The sequence below is a fragment of the Suricata suricatta genome, chromosome 10, assembly GCF_006229205.1.
Source record: "Suricata suricatta isolate VVHF042 chromosome 10, meerkat_22Aug2017_6uvM2_HiC, whole genome shotgun sequence".
Taxonomy (NCBI): Eukaryota; Metazoa; Chordata; class Mammalia; order Carnivora; family Herpestidae; genus Suricata; species Suricata suricatta.
The window spans coordinates 114,124,511-114,141,520 of record NC_043709.1 but is presented as its reverse complement, the minus strand read 5'-3'; the positions used below and the strand labels follow the sequence as shown (position 1 = coordinate 114,141,520).

Here is a 17,010-nt window from a genome sequence, read left to right as displayed (position 1 = left end):
TGCCTTTGACCTACATACACAAGACTAGTGTATCTTTGGTGCTGCCCTAGCAGATCATAACCTAATAGCTTACATTTCTCATTACTTAGTGGTCCAGAGCATCTTAGTAAAATGGGGGAAAAAACATTTTCCTACTGAAAAGAGTGGAAGAAACCTTGGTTTTGGAGAATAATTTAAAATAAAGAGTAGATCAGGGTGGCTCAGTCAATTGAGCATCTGACTCTTGATTTCAGCTCAGGTCATGATCCCAGGGTCATGGAGCTACACTGGGGTCCACGCTGAGTGTGGAAACTGCTTAAGGTTCTCTCTCTCTCCCTCTCTCTTTCTCTCTCTGTCTCTCCCTCTGCCCCTCTTCCCTGCTCATGATCTCTCTCAAATAAAAAAAAATTAAAAAATCAAGTACACACAAGATTTTATTAGAAAGGTTTTCCGCATTTTAAAAACCACTTCTCCTACAAACGAACATTTCAGTTGAAATGGAAAAGCCAGGAGACAGGAGAACATCAGAAGAATAACCACCAAAAAAACCTTTTTTTCCCCAAATGAATCAAGTTACTTATCCTGGAATGTTAGGGTAGAAAAAAAAAGTCAAAGATAGAGTGACTTGAAGTATTTAAAAGTATTGCATGATCTAGCCTATGCTGATCATTAGGCATAGAGGAAATAGGGCATATTGAAGGGAGGAAAGAAATTCAGCCACAGCAAAAAAAAAAAAAAAAAAGAACTTTGGAAAAAAAAATGTAAACAGAATTATTACAATCCAACCTGATGGAGTGGCATCAAGAAACCTAACATTGGATTATAGGAGGGGAAGAGCTCATGAATGTTTAATAAACTGCTCTCGGGGAGAGGGAACAAAGCTCCAATATGTAGCATTTGCTGATTCCCATGGTGTAAGTATTCCCACCATGGCCGATTTCAAGCTGCCCACACAATGTCACCAAATACGGAATTGGAAAGTGAGGCACTAGAACACCATCATATAGTATTTCCACTCCCACATACAATAGACCTAGATAATATCCAGAGCAAAGATCCTAGTACAATATAAGATAATTTAAAAATACTGAACTTTGTGTATTACCTTTTTTAAAAATATAATGTTCTGAAGGTTATGTATATTTAAACTTTAATAATGGTTCTGTTTAACAAATGATACTCAAAATTGCTGAAATTTTAACCATCTGCTCTCAAGAGCCCTTGTGAGCCAGTTACAGCCCAAGACTGTATAGCAGTAATCACTAGGTCAAGTTAAATGGAGGCGAACCACAGAAGCTGACATTCTCAAAACAGCTTGACTTGACTTGCTCTTAAATATTTTCCTTTGACTTTAATCAACATCTAGTATGAGAGACAATTAAACAAACAAAAACTGGGGCACCTGGGTGGCTCAGTCAGTTAAGCGTCCAACTTGGGCTCAGGTCATGATCTCACAGTCCATAGTCTATGGGTTCCAACCTCGCGTCGGGCTCTGTGCTGACAGCTCAGAGCCTGGAGCCTGCTTCAAATTCTGTGTCTCCCTCTCTCTCTGCCTCTCCCCTGCTCATGCTCTGTCTCTCTCTCTCTCTCTCTCTCAAAAATAAGTAAACATTAGGGGAACCTGGGTGGCTCAGTCAGTTAAGTATCCGGCTTCGGCTCAGGTCACGATCTCAAAGTTCATGGGTTCGAGCCCTGCATCAGGCTCTGTGCTGACAGCTAGCTCAGAGCCTGGAATCTGTTTCAGATTCTGTGTCTCCCTCTCTCTCTCAACCTCCCCTGCTCGTGCTATCTCTCTCTGTCTCTCAAAAATAAAAATAAAAAATATTCAAATAAATAAATAAACATTAAAAATTTTTTGAATAAAATAAACAGAAACTAATGCTGAAAGATTGTCTCAAAAACACTATGGCTCTAAGTCTTTGATTCCTAACTGAAGAGATTTTTTTCCCAGGGGACACTGGCAATAATGACAGATATTTTTGGTTGTCACACCTGTGGTTGAGGCACTGCTGGCGTCTAGTGAGACCAGACACTGCCACATATCCTACAATGTATAGGATGGCCCCACATTCACCCCAAAATCCTAACAGTACTGGGAATGAGAGAACGTTCTCTGGGTCTTCTGAGAAGAGGAAATGTGATCAATTTCTTTATAATTTCGTACCAGTCTCTCTCCTAAAATATTTCCCTCTATCAGATAATAAGAGTCTGGTAACTCACCGTATCTTCCCTTTGTTCTTCACTAGCAACAACTCTTTTAACCTTTGTGCTGACTCCTTTTAGGGACTTTAATTTTCTGTTTTTATTCTAACCTTATTTTTTCCATAAGATAAATCTAAGAATATGGATTGTTGGGTGGACGGTTGGGTGGATGTCTACAAAGATGTCTGGATGGATGGATGTCTGGATGGATAGATGGATCATTGGATGGGGAAAAAATTTTAAGGAGAAAAAGAAGAAAGGAGGAAGGTGGAAATTTTCCTTTGGAAACAATGGGAGACACTGAAAACAACAGTTGGCTGCCATTGTAACTTTTAAAAGAGTTACATGGAATGTATTTAAATATGTATTTTTTAATTTCAGAGAAAAAATGATCCCTATTCTCTTGCATCCCTGGTGTCCTTCAAAGTTAAGAAGATGCCTTATCAAGATCAGCCAGCGAAACTCCCAGAGGGAAGCATGGCAGTGAGTATCTGAAAAATATAGAGGCACAATAATTTCATTGAAATGACCATTTTTTAAGTCACTGTACAGCTTGTGCTACATTGAAGTGCTTATCACCTTCACTTGAGAAAAGTTGCCTTCTTTATATCACTATTTTCTGATTTTGGTCGGAAATTTCTTAGTGTCGCCTCATCAGAGCCACCCACTCAATGGTGTCTGTGAAGCCCGAGCATTACACCCAAGACAAGGAGCTCAAGTCAGTAATAGCCCCCCTCCCAAAATGTCTTACCCTCTCCCGCTAGGTTGAGGAAGCCCAAATTGGAAATATCAAAGTTTCTGGGTAAACTTTGGTGGCATCTGAAAGTATGTACTACCACATCTTTCTTTATTGAGCTCATCTTTCCCTCGCAAGATGTCTGCCATGGTTTGGATTTATGCTCAACCTAGAAGACAGAGGCTTGGGGTTTTTAATATAGGATGTTCTTCCAAAGAGGTTCAAAGGCTTGTCACTCTCAGGGAGATAAATCTGGGTCCCTTTGTTTTCTCTGAGCATGTGTTCCATAACAGAAACATATGTTACAGTCAGGTCTGTCAACCGTATTGCGCCTTTCTGCACTGGCCACAGGTGACAGCCTGCTGTTCTCAACCCATCTCAAAAGATCCACCAAATCATCAGATCCATGTGCTTCCCCCATCCCCACCACCCCTGTCACTGCATTTTTTTTAAAGCCTTGTTATCTCGGGTGAATGATTTACCACATCGTTGATGTAAAGGTTATTGGGAAAGCATTTCAGAATGAAGGTGCTCTGAGGTCTTGCAGACCTGCTCCACACAGGAAATGATTTTTCTGTGGCTTGCTTGGAGAGGACCGGGCTTTGGGCTGGCTGATTTTTTTTTCTAGCGAGTTCTTCTCAAAGGTCCTTCTTATGCAGAAAAGAAAGCAGCAGAAGAGAATTGCTTTAAGGCGCTCAGTCGGAATAGGTAGTTGGGAATCATAATGATGAGCCCCAGTCCATACTCTGCCACTGGGGAAACCCTCTTGGATCTTTCTCTTGTAATGAGACTAGAGACTGTTGGCTTGTTCTCCTAGGCCCTTGTGTGGGATGATTAGTTTGTACTCCCTTGGCCACAAGGTCATGATTCAGCCATTTCTGGAGCCCTGTGTGAGCTTGGTTGAAGAAAAGAGCAATTCCCATTTGCTACCTGCAGCGCGTCTGTGTCTGTAACAAATGAACTCATGAGGCATGACACTTGCATGTTCAGAGGTGAGGGAAAGGTTGCATGAGGCAAAGGGATAGACAGAACACTCAGTCATTACAGTGCAGCCGAGAAAACAGGAATCAGTTATTGGGACACCTTCTTTGCTTATCAATAATCTTTAGCATTTGTGTGTGGTGTCACTAACGCCAAATTCCATAATTTACATCCAGAAATGGAATATTTATTGCCCTGTAACTGCAGTAGTAGTTATTATAAACTAGTTAATGAAAATCTTCACTTAAAATCTCATACGGGGGCACCTGGGTGGCTCAGTTGGTTAAGCATCTGACTTTGGCTCAGGTCATGATCTTGCGGTTCAAGTTCAATACCCGTGTGGGGCTATGGGCTGACAGCTCAGAGCCTGGAGCCTGCTTTGGGTTCTGTGTCTCCCTCTCTCTTTGTCCCCCATTCACACTCTGTCTCTCTCTTTCTATCAATCTCAAAAATATTAAAAAAAATTTTTAAGAAAAAAATACCCTCATACAGAAAGTGTGAATCCATTTTATTTGTTAACACAGTTTCAGAACCTTAAAATAGAGTTATTATATTCAACAATTGTTTAAGTTCAAACTGCCTATCTCATAGGGGCTATTGAAATGTTGTTAAAGTGTGTGTTCAGCTGGTCCACTTTATGTTATTATTTTGTTGTAAATGGCACTGTAAGTAGGGTATCTTGGTACATTTAAAACATTCTTGTGACCCTATGAAGTATGTTTACACAAAATTTTGTGATACATAAATACAGATGTCAACATTAATTACAGTTGCAAATACAAGGGAGCTTTTTCCTTCTACCTTGGTATTTTGTCAAAATATACAAAAACATATCATAAATGTCAATGATAAAATGTAGGCATGTTAAAAATTATATATGGTCTTTCAACCATAAAAAAGAACAACAAGATTTATGACATGATGAAGGTAAAATGTTCCCTGTTTAGCATCACTTTAAGAAAGTCTAAATTTCACTTATAAGTAATGGATCTCACTTCCTAAAATTGCAGATAATTATAAGTGAATTTTTAAAATTTTATACTTTTTCTTTAAATTGCTAAATGTTCTTGATCCATAAAGATGAATTGAACAGTTTGTTGATTGGTTCTCACACACTTGAGTTTTTCACCCTAAATTTTAAGTACTTCAGTTAATCAACATTACCCTTCTTTTTTAGAGCAGCTAAAATATATAATTGCTTGCTCATATTTTTAAAGGAAATCATTAGGCCTCAGTACACCCCAAATTCTGCCTTGGGACCACCTTCTAGATGAATTATTCTTACAAGGAGGGGCATAGGTAATTGGGCGAATCACACCCTTGAGTTAGACTATACAAAATGTTCTAGAGCTATGCAGTCCAGTATGGTAGCCATCAGCCACAGGTGGGAAGTAAGTATGTGAGATGTGGCCACTGTGATTAGAAGTTTTACTTCATTATAACTCATTTAAATGTAAACCTAAAAACTGTAGCAGTCTAAGATTTTTTTCTATGAAATGCAGCTATATTTTTTTTTTTGTGAGACTACATTTCACTTTAACCACTGAAAATCTAGTTTGCTGTTATATGCTGCAAAAATCAAATACACAGTGGATTTTGGAGACTTCATTTAAAAAAAAAATTTTTTTTAATGTCTTGTGGAGGCGCACCTGGGTGGCTCAGTCAGTTAAGCATCCAGCTTCAGCTCAGGTCATGATCTCACAGTTCAAGGGTTTGAACCCTGTGTCAGGCTCTGTGCTGACAGCTCAAACCCTGGAGACTGCCTCAGATTCTGTGTCTCCCTCTCTCTCTGACCCTCCCCTACTTGCACTCTGTCTCTCTCTGTCTCTCAAGAATGAATAAAGTTTAAAAAACTAAAAAATAAAAATAAAAAAATGTCTTGTGCATGCTTTTCTATCAGCTGCATGTTGAAATGATAATAGTTTGGATATTTAGGGTAAAAAATTACTAAAATTAATGTCTCCTCTTTCTTTTTCCTCTTTTTTAAAAATTCCTAAATTACACATGTGGCTTGCATTATATTTCTATTGGACAGCATTGATTTAGGGTTACAGAAGGTTCCAGTTTGGAGCTGATGATAATAGCTACAGAACTCCAAAGAACACGGGATGTTAAATAAATCTTATTTGAAATGAATGAAAATGTATTACAATATATTAGTGTTTAGTCATGACAAACTCTGACAATTAAGACCTATTTTTCTCACCATTTATTATCCAATGGATAATCTAAGCTTCTTGTGGGGTCATCAAAATGAGCTGCAAGACAAACATAAACACCGAGTAACAAAGTTCTAGTATTCTCCAGCATTTTCTTTCTTGCCAAGCTTTCCCACACCATTCTGAAATTTTCCATAGCATGGGTACAAATTTAAATAAGCTTTGGTCCTATAAAAGTAATCAATTAAGTCTTTCCCTAGTAAGTTTGCCTGTGGAGTGCAGGTTTCTAATTTATACAGAGCACTGAGTCTCGGGAAAGGCTGGACTTTACTTATTTCCACCCACGGATGAAATACCCCATTGCCATTTGTAGACATGACTATGTCACATGACTCCCTGATCAATGTGTTTTCAGAAAGACTTCCCTTTCCAAGATATACGTGGCTCTTCCACTGATGTGTTACTCTTGTCTTTTCATCCACTTCTTTCAGCAGCAATTAGTTCACCTGTACTGGAAAGAGGGAGGAATGCCCTGGGGCAGTGTCGATTTTCCGTATTTCCACTGTCCTTGGTGCAGTGACTTCTTGACTACGCAGCGAAAAGCCTAGATAAGTTTAGGAAAATACCAGGGGCCAAGGAAGATCTTTGCAGCTGCTCCCATTTTAGATTGAGGAGATTGGGCAGCCTCAGTGCCACATGGATGTCCTAAAGGCAGCAGGAAAGCAAGGCAGAATCCAGGCGCAGGCGGAAGGTTTTGAGTTTGCTTTCTTTTAGAACTCTTTGTCCTTTTCTCCTGGTTAATTACATATGATGACTTACAGGAAATGTCCATGACATGTGTAATCTCAACATTTAAAATACTCAGAGAAAGGGAATGGAGTGGTATTTTTTAAATGAACATAATGTTACTGGCAGCAGACTGATGACAGTTTTGGTGATGAGAATTTCAGAATTTTGGAACTGAAAAGGACAGTAGCGATCATGTAGTCTCAGACATTTTTAAGACATTGCTGTCAGCATCTTTGGAAGTGAATGCAAACAAAAAGCCAAAAGATCTTGTAATTGTATCTATAAAGCTGTTCTCTGCTTCAAGAAACCCTAATAAGCATCTCCTGTTCAATTTAATATTCATATTTTCCATCATTGCTGCAAAAAAAAAACCCCTCCATATAGGATTATCCTTTGTAAGTGACCCCCCTACCTGTTTCTACAGAATGAGCAGTTTTTTAAATAATAACATCAAAACCTACATACAGTAGCCAAGTGGTAATCCGGCAAAGTTGTTAGCAGCTCTTCTCCCAATCCATTGCTTTTTATTAAACTAACAATATGAGGGGCGCCTGGGTGGCCCAGTTGCTTAAGCGTCTGACTTCAGCTCAGGTCATGATCTCACGGTTTGTGAGTTCAAGCCCCGCGTCAGGCTCCGTGCAGACAGCTCAGAGCCTGGAGCCTGCTTCAGATTCCATGTCTCCCTCGCTCTCTTCCCCTCCCGTGTTCACACTCTGTGTCTTTCTCTCTTAAAAATAAATACTGTTTAAAAAAAAAACTAACAATACAAACAGAACAGTCTATGGCCTTTCAACTCCTTTAGCTGTATTACTGTAAATTATCTATTAGTAAATTTTGGCAATCTCTAACACATGTGCCAAATATAGCCTGAAACTATGTTGTTTCCTCAGTGAAATTACAGCTCGGGGGGGAAGAAACATTTATAAGAAACCCCACGGCTCCAGATGTTCTCTCTCCTGGGCCACCCTAACTGGCTGGCGAGTGCATGATCAATACCATACCTTGTAGTTCCAAAACTGTGAAAATCTCATTACCAAAACTGTTTGAGTCTGCTTTTAGCAATATTAGGGTCATTTTGAAAGACCGCCTCATGTCCTTTCTCTGAACACTTTAAGATGATGACGGAGCACTTGTTTCACAGGCATTAGATGTAATTCACTAAGGGAAAAGAACATAATGGGAGCTGATTCAGAAGTCATCAGTATATGGCTATCTTGCTCTTATAGCCACACACATGCAAAGGATTGTTTTAGAATAAGTCACTTAGGCTGCAGAATCCCGGTGGCATTCTGACTGCATTGAGTCTTTCAGTGCATCATTTCGTTGTGCGCCATGTGTCTTGTCCTTAGGCACTGACAAGCAGGGTGAGGGTAATCCCATCATGGTCATGGAATGTTGCATATCCTGCTGATGTGTTGGATGGAACAGACATTGTGCTGGCAGTGGGCGTTAATGGGTGAAGGAGGAAGGCATAATGGTGAGTAGGTTATGACCAGCCTTTTCCTCACTGAGAGCAGGGAGCAAGTGTCTGGCACTGTTGTGCACGTGGAATGACTAGCAGTCTCCCTACTGTTGATGCCTTTGTTTTGTCTTGATGTCAATGATATTTGGGGCTGGAGAATTGAGTGAATTAAGTCATCAGTATGTCTGCTGCATAAGGAAAATGGACCAAGATGAGGGGCAATACAAAACCCAATAAGCCGAGTAAACCAGAGGTAGGATGCTCCAATCTAGTTAAGAAGGCAGAGAAAAGAGGTAAGCATGCTCAGGGCCCAATACCTGAGTGCAGGTTATGAAAACACCCACGCATTTCCAGCCAGGACACATTCCAGAGCCACCAACCTTTGCTAGGAGTCCATCATCTGTTGACTGGTGGGTTAGAGAATTGTGACCTCGAGATTCCGAATGTGTGTCAGGACTGGACCCGTGATCCCTCCAACCAACACAGTTAGAGCGAGGATCACTCTGCTTTGCTCACTGAGGCAGTGCTTACTTCTCTCTACAACCAGACAGACCTGCCTGGATGAATAACATTTCAGATCCAAGAACATTTTCATTTCTCTTTTCTCTGGCAGAAGGTGTTAGCATCATGGCTGGGTCTCTTCTTTGTTTTGTCTGGAGGTCTTCAGCTTCTTTGCTGTCAGGGTCTCCAGAGGCACATTTGCCTGGCACATAGGTAGTGAGATGCTGCTTCTGCTCGTGGGGGAACAGGGTGAGCAGGGGTGGTTCATGGACCCTGTGCATGCAGTCCTGCTGGGAAGGTCTTCTTTTCCTCCAAATGTCCTTGCAACAGTGGGGAATGAAATGAGTTCTAATAAATAGCAACCAAAAACTGGATTTAGGATTGAAGGGAGCCCCAATGCATCTAGACAATTAGCATTCACTTTGCTTACTTCCATAAAATCCAAGATGGCTAGTCAAGCTATGGGCCATCATAAACACAGAAGCTAGGGATAAAGAGGTGGCAGCATTAATTAGTTGTGTGACTGACTTAGACCCTCTGGGACTCAATCTTCTCTTTGGTAAAATGGCTTGGGGGGGCAGTGGTGGTTATGTTAGGTGACTTCTATTCTTTTTGCACATTGAACAGTCCAGTGGATCCAATTCAACTCACCTCTCAGGTTAGCTCAGTTCGGTAGAGAAATGTGTATGGACAGACTTGGCCTTTCATAGGGTCAATGGCAGTCATTAGTGCCATAAAAGGTCTAGCCCAACTTAAAGTCATTCCTTTCTACCTTGCTGGTTCTCATTTTCGGTCCACCTCAATTCTATTCCAGGGTTTCTGGGCTGTTCTAAGCCAAACACCCAGCGAGTACCTATAATTAGACCTTCCATTCAACCTGGGGGACCTCAGAATGTGCTGTTTTTTAAGAGTTTATGTTTGAGTTCTGTAGACATTCAGACCTGCCCTAGGATGATTTCAACTATTATATGGATCTTTTTAGAACCACTCCCAGTATTATAATGGTAATTACTGTTTTATTTCACCCAACAGTTTTCAATTCAAGCTCATTTGCTTTATTTTCCGTTTCAGATTAAGACATCAGTTATCTGGGCAACCCCAAATGTTTCCTTCTCAATCCCATTGTGGGTAATAATACTAGCAATACTTCTTGGATTATTGGTTCTGGCCATCTTAACCTTAGCTTTATGGAAGGTAAGTTTATTTATTTTTCTTTTTGAGTAGACAGGCCTCTGAGGGGATTTACAAGGATCCACCTTGAGATTTGAAAAGACAATGCCAGAGGCATGATTTGGGGATTTTTAGCAGACATAAAGGGAAAAGTTTGTCTTGTTTGTTTTGGCAAACTTACTATGCCTGTGCAGCTGACATTTAAGAAGACCAAGAGTGTTTAATGCTGCTTTTATCTTGAGATTTTTTTATAAATAAATACAGAGAAAGTTAGACTTTCTTAGCTAAGACCTGTGATCTTCTTTCCCAGATGCTTGTGGTGAAAATGTTATTATGGTCTTCTTTTTCTTTTTTAATTAATCAAGTTCTCAAGCTTTTTGCTGACATGGCGCTATCAGCAATCCTTTGAAATGTTTATTTTTAAGCACCACACAGATGCAATTAATATAGTAATTAATTGATACTTGGGCTATTGGGCCAAATAAATCATGCATATTATATATTCTTGGACTTGGTTTCTTTGTTTTTTGTTTTTGATCTTGCCAAGTAGCTCATCTCTATTAGGAAGCCTTAATGAATTCTTTCATGTGTTTTACTAAAATATATTGTAAAAATCCACAATAGGAATTAATTCCTGGCCCAAAACCCAACACAACTGCCAAGTTTCACAGAGCTTTCCATTCCAAAAAAGAAACAGTGGCACAATTACATGACTGTAAGAATAATTAATCCAGTCGCATCTTAGTTAAACCACTATTGTTGTGGTTCCCCAAAATCACAGTGTATTTTTATTTTAAAACAATATGTGGCATGCTTAGAAGAGAAAACCTTGCCATGTGAGTTAAATAATGGATTTCCTGATCATTATCAGCTGTTTTGTGCCATCCTGAGCCTACATAGTCTACTGCATTGTTTACCTTTAGAAATAGACCTTTGTGTTATTCTGCTAATTATAGTATTTTTGTTTCCATATATGACATGTGGCAATTGACAGAATATGGTACTAGTCCTGCAAAAAAAAAAAAAAAAAAAAAAAGACACCTCAATAGTTGTCAGTGAATTTGGCTTCTGATGTATGAAACAATAAGAATTGAGGTTCAAGATTTCTAGGGGAAGTTATATTCTCCTAGATCAAATACTAACTTGAAATTCAGGGGGATGAAGATTCTAGAATCACTTCTTCCCCAAGTTGTTGGTTGATCCTTGGAAAGTTGCTAAGACGTCCTGGGATGGAAAGGAAAGCCCTTTCTGGACCAAGAGTGACAATCTACTTTTCCTCTACATGCTGTGTGTTCCACAAGTGCCAAGGCATCTCCCTTCTTTTTCCTAAATTCCACCCTGCGGTAGCCTACAACACACTTCAGGAGAGCGACTCTCCTCCTTGGCCGGCAGCAGGTAGCACTTCTGCTGGCTCCAGAAAACATGCAGAAAAGCAGAGAGGAAATCTTTGGGCCTTGCTGCTATAATCTCAGGAAAAATATACAAGGTCCATAAGTGGATTATACAAAACAGGGAAATTCTATCACAGCGGAAGGACCGAAACACTCTGCCCTATGCAGTAAAGTCCTCACCGCAGGTAAAGGATACTATGTTTTCCCCTCCTAATTTGGAGAGTTGCTCAGTTTATATCCACAGAGCTTCAGTTTCCTTAGAAAATATAATAAAGTGAAAAATTCTCAGAGTGAGGAGTTTCACAAATTACCAAAACACCTTGACTATATAGCCTGTTTCTCTTTTGCACAGTGTGGATTCTTCGACAGAGCAAGACCACCCCAGGACGATATGAACGACAGGGAACAGCTCACAGATGAGAAAACGGTTGAGACATGAAAAGTAAAAACAAGGCTCAAGAAACTTGAACACTGGTCCTGTTCAAAGAAAAGAAGGAATGTAAAGGTAAAACAAAGGTTTCCTTGTCCCTGCCAGTGACCTCGGCAACGGAAGGGCCCCAGAAATATCACCTCATGTAGGCTGCACTTTGGGGAAGCTGCCACGGAGCCCAGAGACCCTTCTGGGGGAGGTAATGTCCTCAACGCTGCGGAAACCATTAGGCATCATGGAAGACAACTTTTGCTTTAGTCATTCTGTCTTTGGCAGATGCTCCAAAATGGGCATGGGAACTCAGCTGCTTTCCAGGAAAATCCAGCTCAAGTCGCAGAGATGAACTATCTCAATTACAGTCAACTTCAGAAGGTGAACTAGGACCAGACCTTCCAACACTACTGTATCCAGCAGAATATCTGACACCTCCCTATGGAAAAGAAACATTTCCAATGAAGTTGTGGCTCAGGGAGATGGCCTATGTTGTTGGTACTGTGAAAGTACTTTTGAAACGACAAAGATAATCTTGCAACTGAGGAAAACAATTTATTTATTTATTTTCCATGTCTCTGGGCAGATATTCTGGTCATCTAGAAGATTCGGACGTTAAGATCTGGTTAGCTGGTTTCCGAAACCACTTACTAAATTTCCTTCTAAGATAATCATCTGGTGCAAATTCACAGAGCTTCTTTAGACAGCGCCTGAGAAGAAGCTGACAGTTTCACTTAACACCTTACCGCCTTCTACCTGAAATCACATGGATTCACACTTCCTGGGGACTCACAGCTGCTTAATTTAGCTTTGCAAAAAGTTGTATTTATATTTCCTTTTATACAAGAAAACAAAAAACCTTTTCATTGCCTTAATTAGCAATACACAGATTTTAAGGTACTCTCAAACCTGCATGGTATTTAAAAGTAATGATAAAATTTCTGAGTGCATTGATACAGAAGCAATTTTGCAATGTGGGTAAACATTATTTTTAATATCTAGAAGGAGCAACAGTAATATTTAGCTTGGGATTAAATGCCTATTTCCTCTACTATTCCTCAAATTTATATGCACAGAGAAGACATACATGGGAAAGAAATATAAATTTATGCAGATATGAGATGAACCCAGAAAAGGGCTTCCTAAGAATTTTATTTAGAACCTCTTATTCTAACTTTACTACTCATTTTTACTGCTAATCTTTATAATGTACAACTTTGGAAAATAACCTTTATTTAGGCTATTCTCCTGTCACCTAAAATTTAACCACCACAGAAGGCTGATGTTTGAAACTCTTGTAAATAATCCATAGTCGTGTGTAATGTCATCAATTCTGAAGTAAACGTGACCAGCCAAATTCATATATAATCTGCACAATCCCATAGCCTTTTTATGATAATGAAAAATTACTATGAAGAAATGCTGAACAAATTTTATATTTATGTGCAATATTTTATAGACCTACATATCTAAAGCATGTATGTTTACACTGGCATTAGTTATTTTTTAAATTTCTATCCTGATTAATTCAATCCTGAATTAATATCCATCTACTAGAGCAAGCGGACCAAAATCCTTAGGCTTACAAAGCCGTTGGAAAATTTGTATTTCCAGCATCAGCGATCACACTTTATTTGAAAAATGAGCCAAACTCACAGACACTAAATTTTCTGCCGTGCCTTCTGCCCGGAGGCCAGCCACTTGGCCACAGCTGCAGATCTTCCTTGGAAAGCAAATGCAAGGCACACGGAAGAATACTCTGACGCAGTTCATATTTTTCCCACTTGTGAATTAAATCCTGCCATGGTAGCGGTTTCAAGTCCATAGGGACTGAAGTCTGGCTCCCAGGGCATATGGCTGGCTGGGGGTGAGAGCACAGGTGTGTCAGAGAGTTTGCGGGCCCCACACAGCCTTGGTGGGCCCTCCAGGTAGAATTGGTTTTGCAAGGAGGTGGCTGTCTAGGTAAGGCTGGAGGAGTGCCAAACAGGTTTCTCTGCCCCCAGATAATCCCCTAACTCGTGTCATCATGCCTGACTTTGGGCCAATACAGATTAGCTCCTAAGGATTTGGGGTTATAGAAGGTCCCTGAGAAAACACACCCACTGCCTTTTAAGCTAACATTCGTGAAGAAACTCAGAGCCCCTAGGGTTACATAGATGTAGGACCCCATGAGCTGGGTCACACAGACACCTGGAGGAAAGGAGAGACGCCGGGGACAAGACGAGGACCTGGAATGGAACAAGATCTGAGGCTTCCTCGGAGTCTCCAAGAGTGGTCCTCTGCGGAGAGATAGGCATTTAACAGAGGACCATCACGCACACAGTGGCCCCTCTGCCACTCCAGATGTAGAAGCAAATGGAGGAAGGGGGACACACCTGTGGTCAGGTGAACCCACCAGTCATCAGTTCCTGAGCAGCACCTCTGCCTACAGAACACTGTCAATGCACTGAGCGTGTCTGCTTCTCACCATAACATTGCCAGTCACTCTCATAATTCATGTTGTACCATGCCTCTGTTAGAGTCTATGTATATCTTTGATATCCCTTTTGAAATTCTTGCAGCCAGCTTGGAAGACAATGGAAAAAAAAATGGGCAAGGTCAAGTTTTATACACTTGGAGATGTTTATACAGTAATAAACAACATGGATTAGAAGTCACTGAAACCCCACTTTTTCAATTCAACTCCTTTTTTTCTTCTTTTATTTAAATACATGTGTAGATATCTGTGAAGATTTTCACATACGTATTTACCTTGTCACTAATAAAATGAAAAATTAAAGACATGATGATGTACTGTGGTCTGTTTTGCACACAACATACAGCTTTCCCACAATGGCGGAGATCAAATGTTTCCATCTTTATGCTTTGAGTTTTTTATGATTATAAAGGCACTTAATGTTGAAAGACATTTGGAAGAGCGTGAATATAACATTTCTTTGGGATGATGAGAAGGTTCTAAATTTAGATTGTGGTGATGTTTGCATAACTCCATGAATACACCAAAAAAAATGAATTGTACACTTTAAATGGGTGAATTGTATAATATGTGGATTAAATCCCAATAAAGATATTTTTTAAATTTTTAAGTTACTTCTAATACTTATACCCTTACACAACTGATTACTTTCTCCACATTGCCTTTCAAATTTTGTCCATATAAAAATCTTAGCTCCTTTATTTATTTATTTATTTATTTGCTTTTGAGAGAGAGAAAGTGCACACAAGCTGGGGAGGAGCAGAGAGAGAAGGAGACGGAGAACCCTAAGCAGGCTCCACACTATTAGCATGGAGCCCAATGTGGGGCTTGAACTCATGAACCATGAGATCATGACCTGAGCCAAAATCAAGAGTTTGACTGAGCCACCCAGGTGCCCCCCAAATCTTAGCTCCTTTATGAAGCCCTCCTCTGTGTCGTCAGCCAAGCTAAAGGCCCCTCCAGCACTCCAAAGACATTTTGTGAATTACCACCCTTTTCCATTTGCTTGCATGACTATCTTCCAGCTGAACTGACCCTTAATGAGAGCAAGAAACGTATCTTTTCACCTCTGTGTCTCCAGTACCTAGGACCAGCATCTGCTATCTTAGTCAGTGCTCACAAACATTTCTAGAATAAATGAATAAATACCTATGCATATAATAATAATCATGGGGAACATGTACTTTTGTAATCCACTTCCATTACAAAGCACTAGGGTGCACACATTATTCATAATGCTCATACAATGTTTTTAGAACAGTTACCCAAAGTTCTTTTCAATTGCAGGCTATCTTTTTTTTAAACATCTCCCCTCTCATCAGAAATAATTCTTCACAGATTCATCTATTAGAATAATGTTGAATTGAATCCTTTCATCCACGAGGCTTCTCTTGGTTATTTCAATGAATGAACTTCACGTGTCTTTCCTTGGTCAAAGTATAGATTTTTGTGGTTCTTGAAAATAGACTGCTCCGTAAGAGCACTAGATCCATTTGCATTAACCTGAATATACTATTTCCTTCATAGTTCTGTTGGCACTCTAAAATATTTTGGTAAATAGTTTAATTTGTATTTCACTAGAATTCAGTTATTTGATATACACATTTAATTTTGAGTTCTAGGGGTGCCTGGGTGGCTCAGCTGGTTAAGCGTCCAGCTTCGGCTCAGCTCTCATGGTTTGTGGGTTCGAGCCCCGTGTCGGACTCTGTGCTGACAGCTAGCTCAGGGCCTGGAGACTGCTTCAGATTCTGTATCTCTCTCTCTCTCTCTCTCTCTGACTCTCCCCTGCTCACACTGTCTCTCAAAAATAAATAAAAAACATTAAAAAAATTTTTTTTAATTGAGTTATAGTATTTATCAATGATTCACTATAGGCCAATGTACTGGCCATATCCTGTAAGACATTTAAGTACCTGCCATTTGTCTGACCAGTATTCGTGAACCCCAATGAGAAGAGCCCCACATTTCCATGCCTTCCTTATAGCCCAAAGCAAGCCGTCGGATGAATCCCTCACTTCATATTATAGATCACTTACATTTCAAAGCCTACATAGATCTAAAGGCTTATGGTGGTTTTCAAGGATGCCTGTGTATCCCAGATGAAAAAAATGCAAAACCAAGTCTGAGATTCGGTAATATCAGAGCCGACCATCAAAGCCCCATCCCAGTACCAACTCACCTGAGTGGAGCAAGACTTCCCAAAACACACACAGAAGGTCTATTCTAGGCCGACTACACTGGTTAAAGCCTGAACATGTTCCCAGTGAGGGAAAGAACCCATCTTGCCATGTCGCTTACAGAAGTAAAAGGCTGCTTAGTTGGACGTGTGCAGTGAGAACTCAATCAACAAATCCTGTTGCTACCTTAGTTACTTCCAGCCATTTTATATGTAGACAGTTAAATGCACCAATACTCTCTTATTTTTATGTTTATTTATTTCTTTTGAGAGAGAGAGGGGGAGAAAGAGAGAGAGTAAACAGGGGAGAGGCAGAGAAAAAGAGAGAGAATCCCAAGCTGGCTCTCCACCTTAGCTCAGAGCCTGACGTGGGGCTCGTGCTCACAGACTGTGAGATCATGACCTGAGCAGAAATCAAGAGTTAGACACTTACCCAACTGAGCCACCTAGGCGCCCCTGCATCAGTACCTTCTAATCCCAATGCAGAGTTCTGAGACAAGGTGAAACTCCCTTACGAGTTGCACACTCACTCTGTGGAGTTTGTGCAGACCCTTAGTAGAGGTTACA

The 17,010-nt window shown here is 40.2% G+C and overlaps 1 protein-coding gene across 1 annotated transcript in view; it reads left to right on the top strand.

Annotated features, from left to right (window-relative positions):
* The window catches only part of ITGA8 (integrin subunit alpha 8), a 195,742-nt gene extending 180,865 nt beyond the window's left edge, over window positions 1–14,877 (top strand). Inside the window, exons 30-32 of the mRNA XM_029955577.1 lie at window positions 2,563–2,664; window positions 9,881–10,003; window positions 11,723–14,877. Coding sequence (XP_029811437.1) covers window positions 2,563–2,664; window positions 9,881–10,003; window positions 11,723–11,809 — 312 coding nt within the window. The 3' untranslated portion in view covers window positions 11,810–14,877. The remainder of the gene's footprint in view (window positions 1–2,562; window positions 2,665–9,880; window positions 10,004–11,722) is intronic.
* The last annotated feature ends 2,133 nt before the right edge of the window (window positions 14,878–17,010 follow it).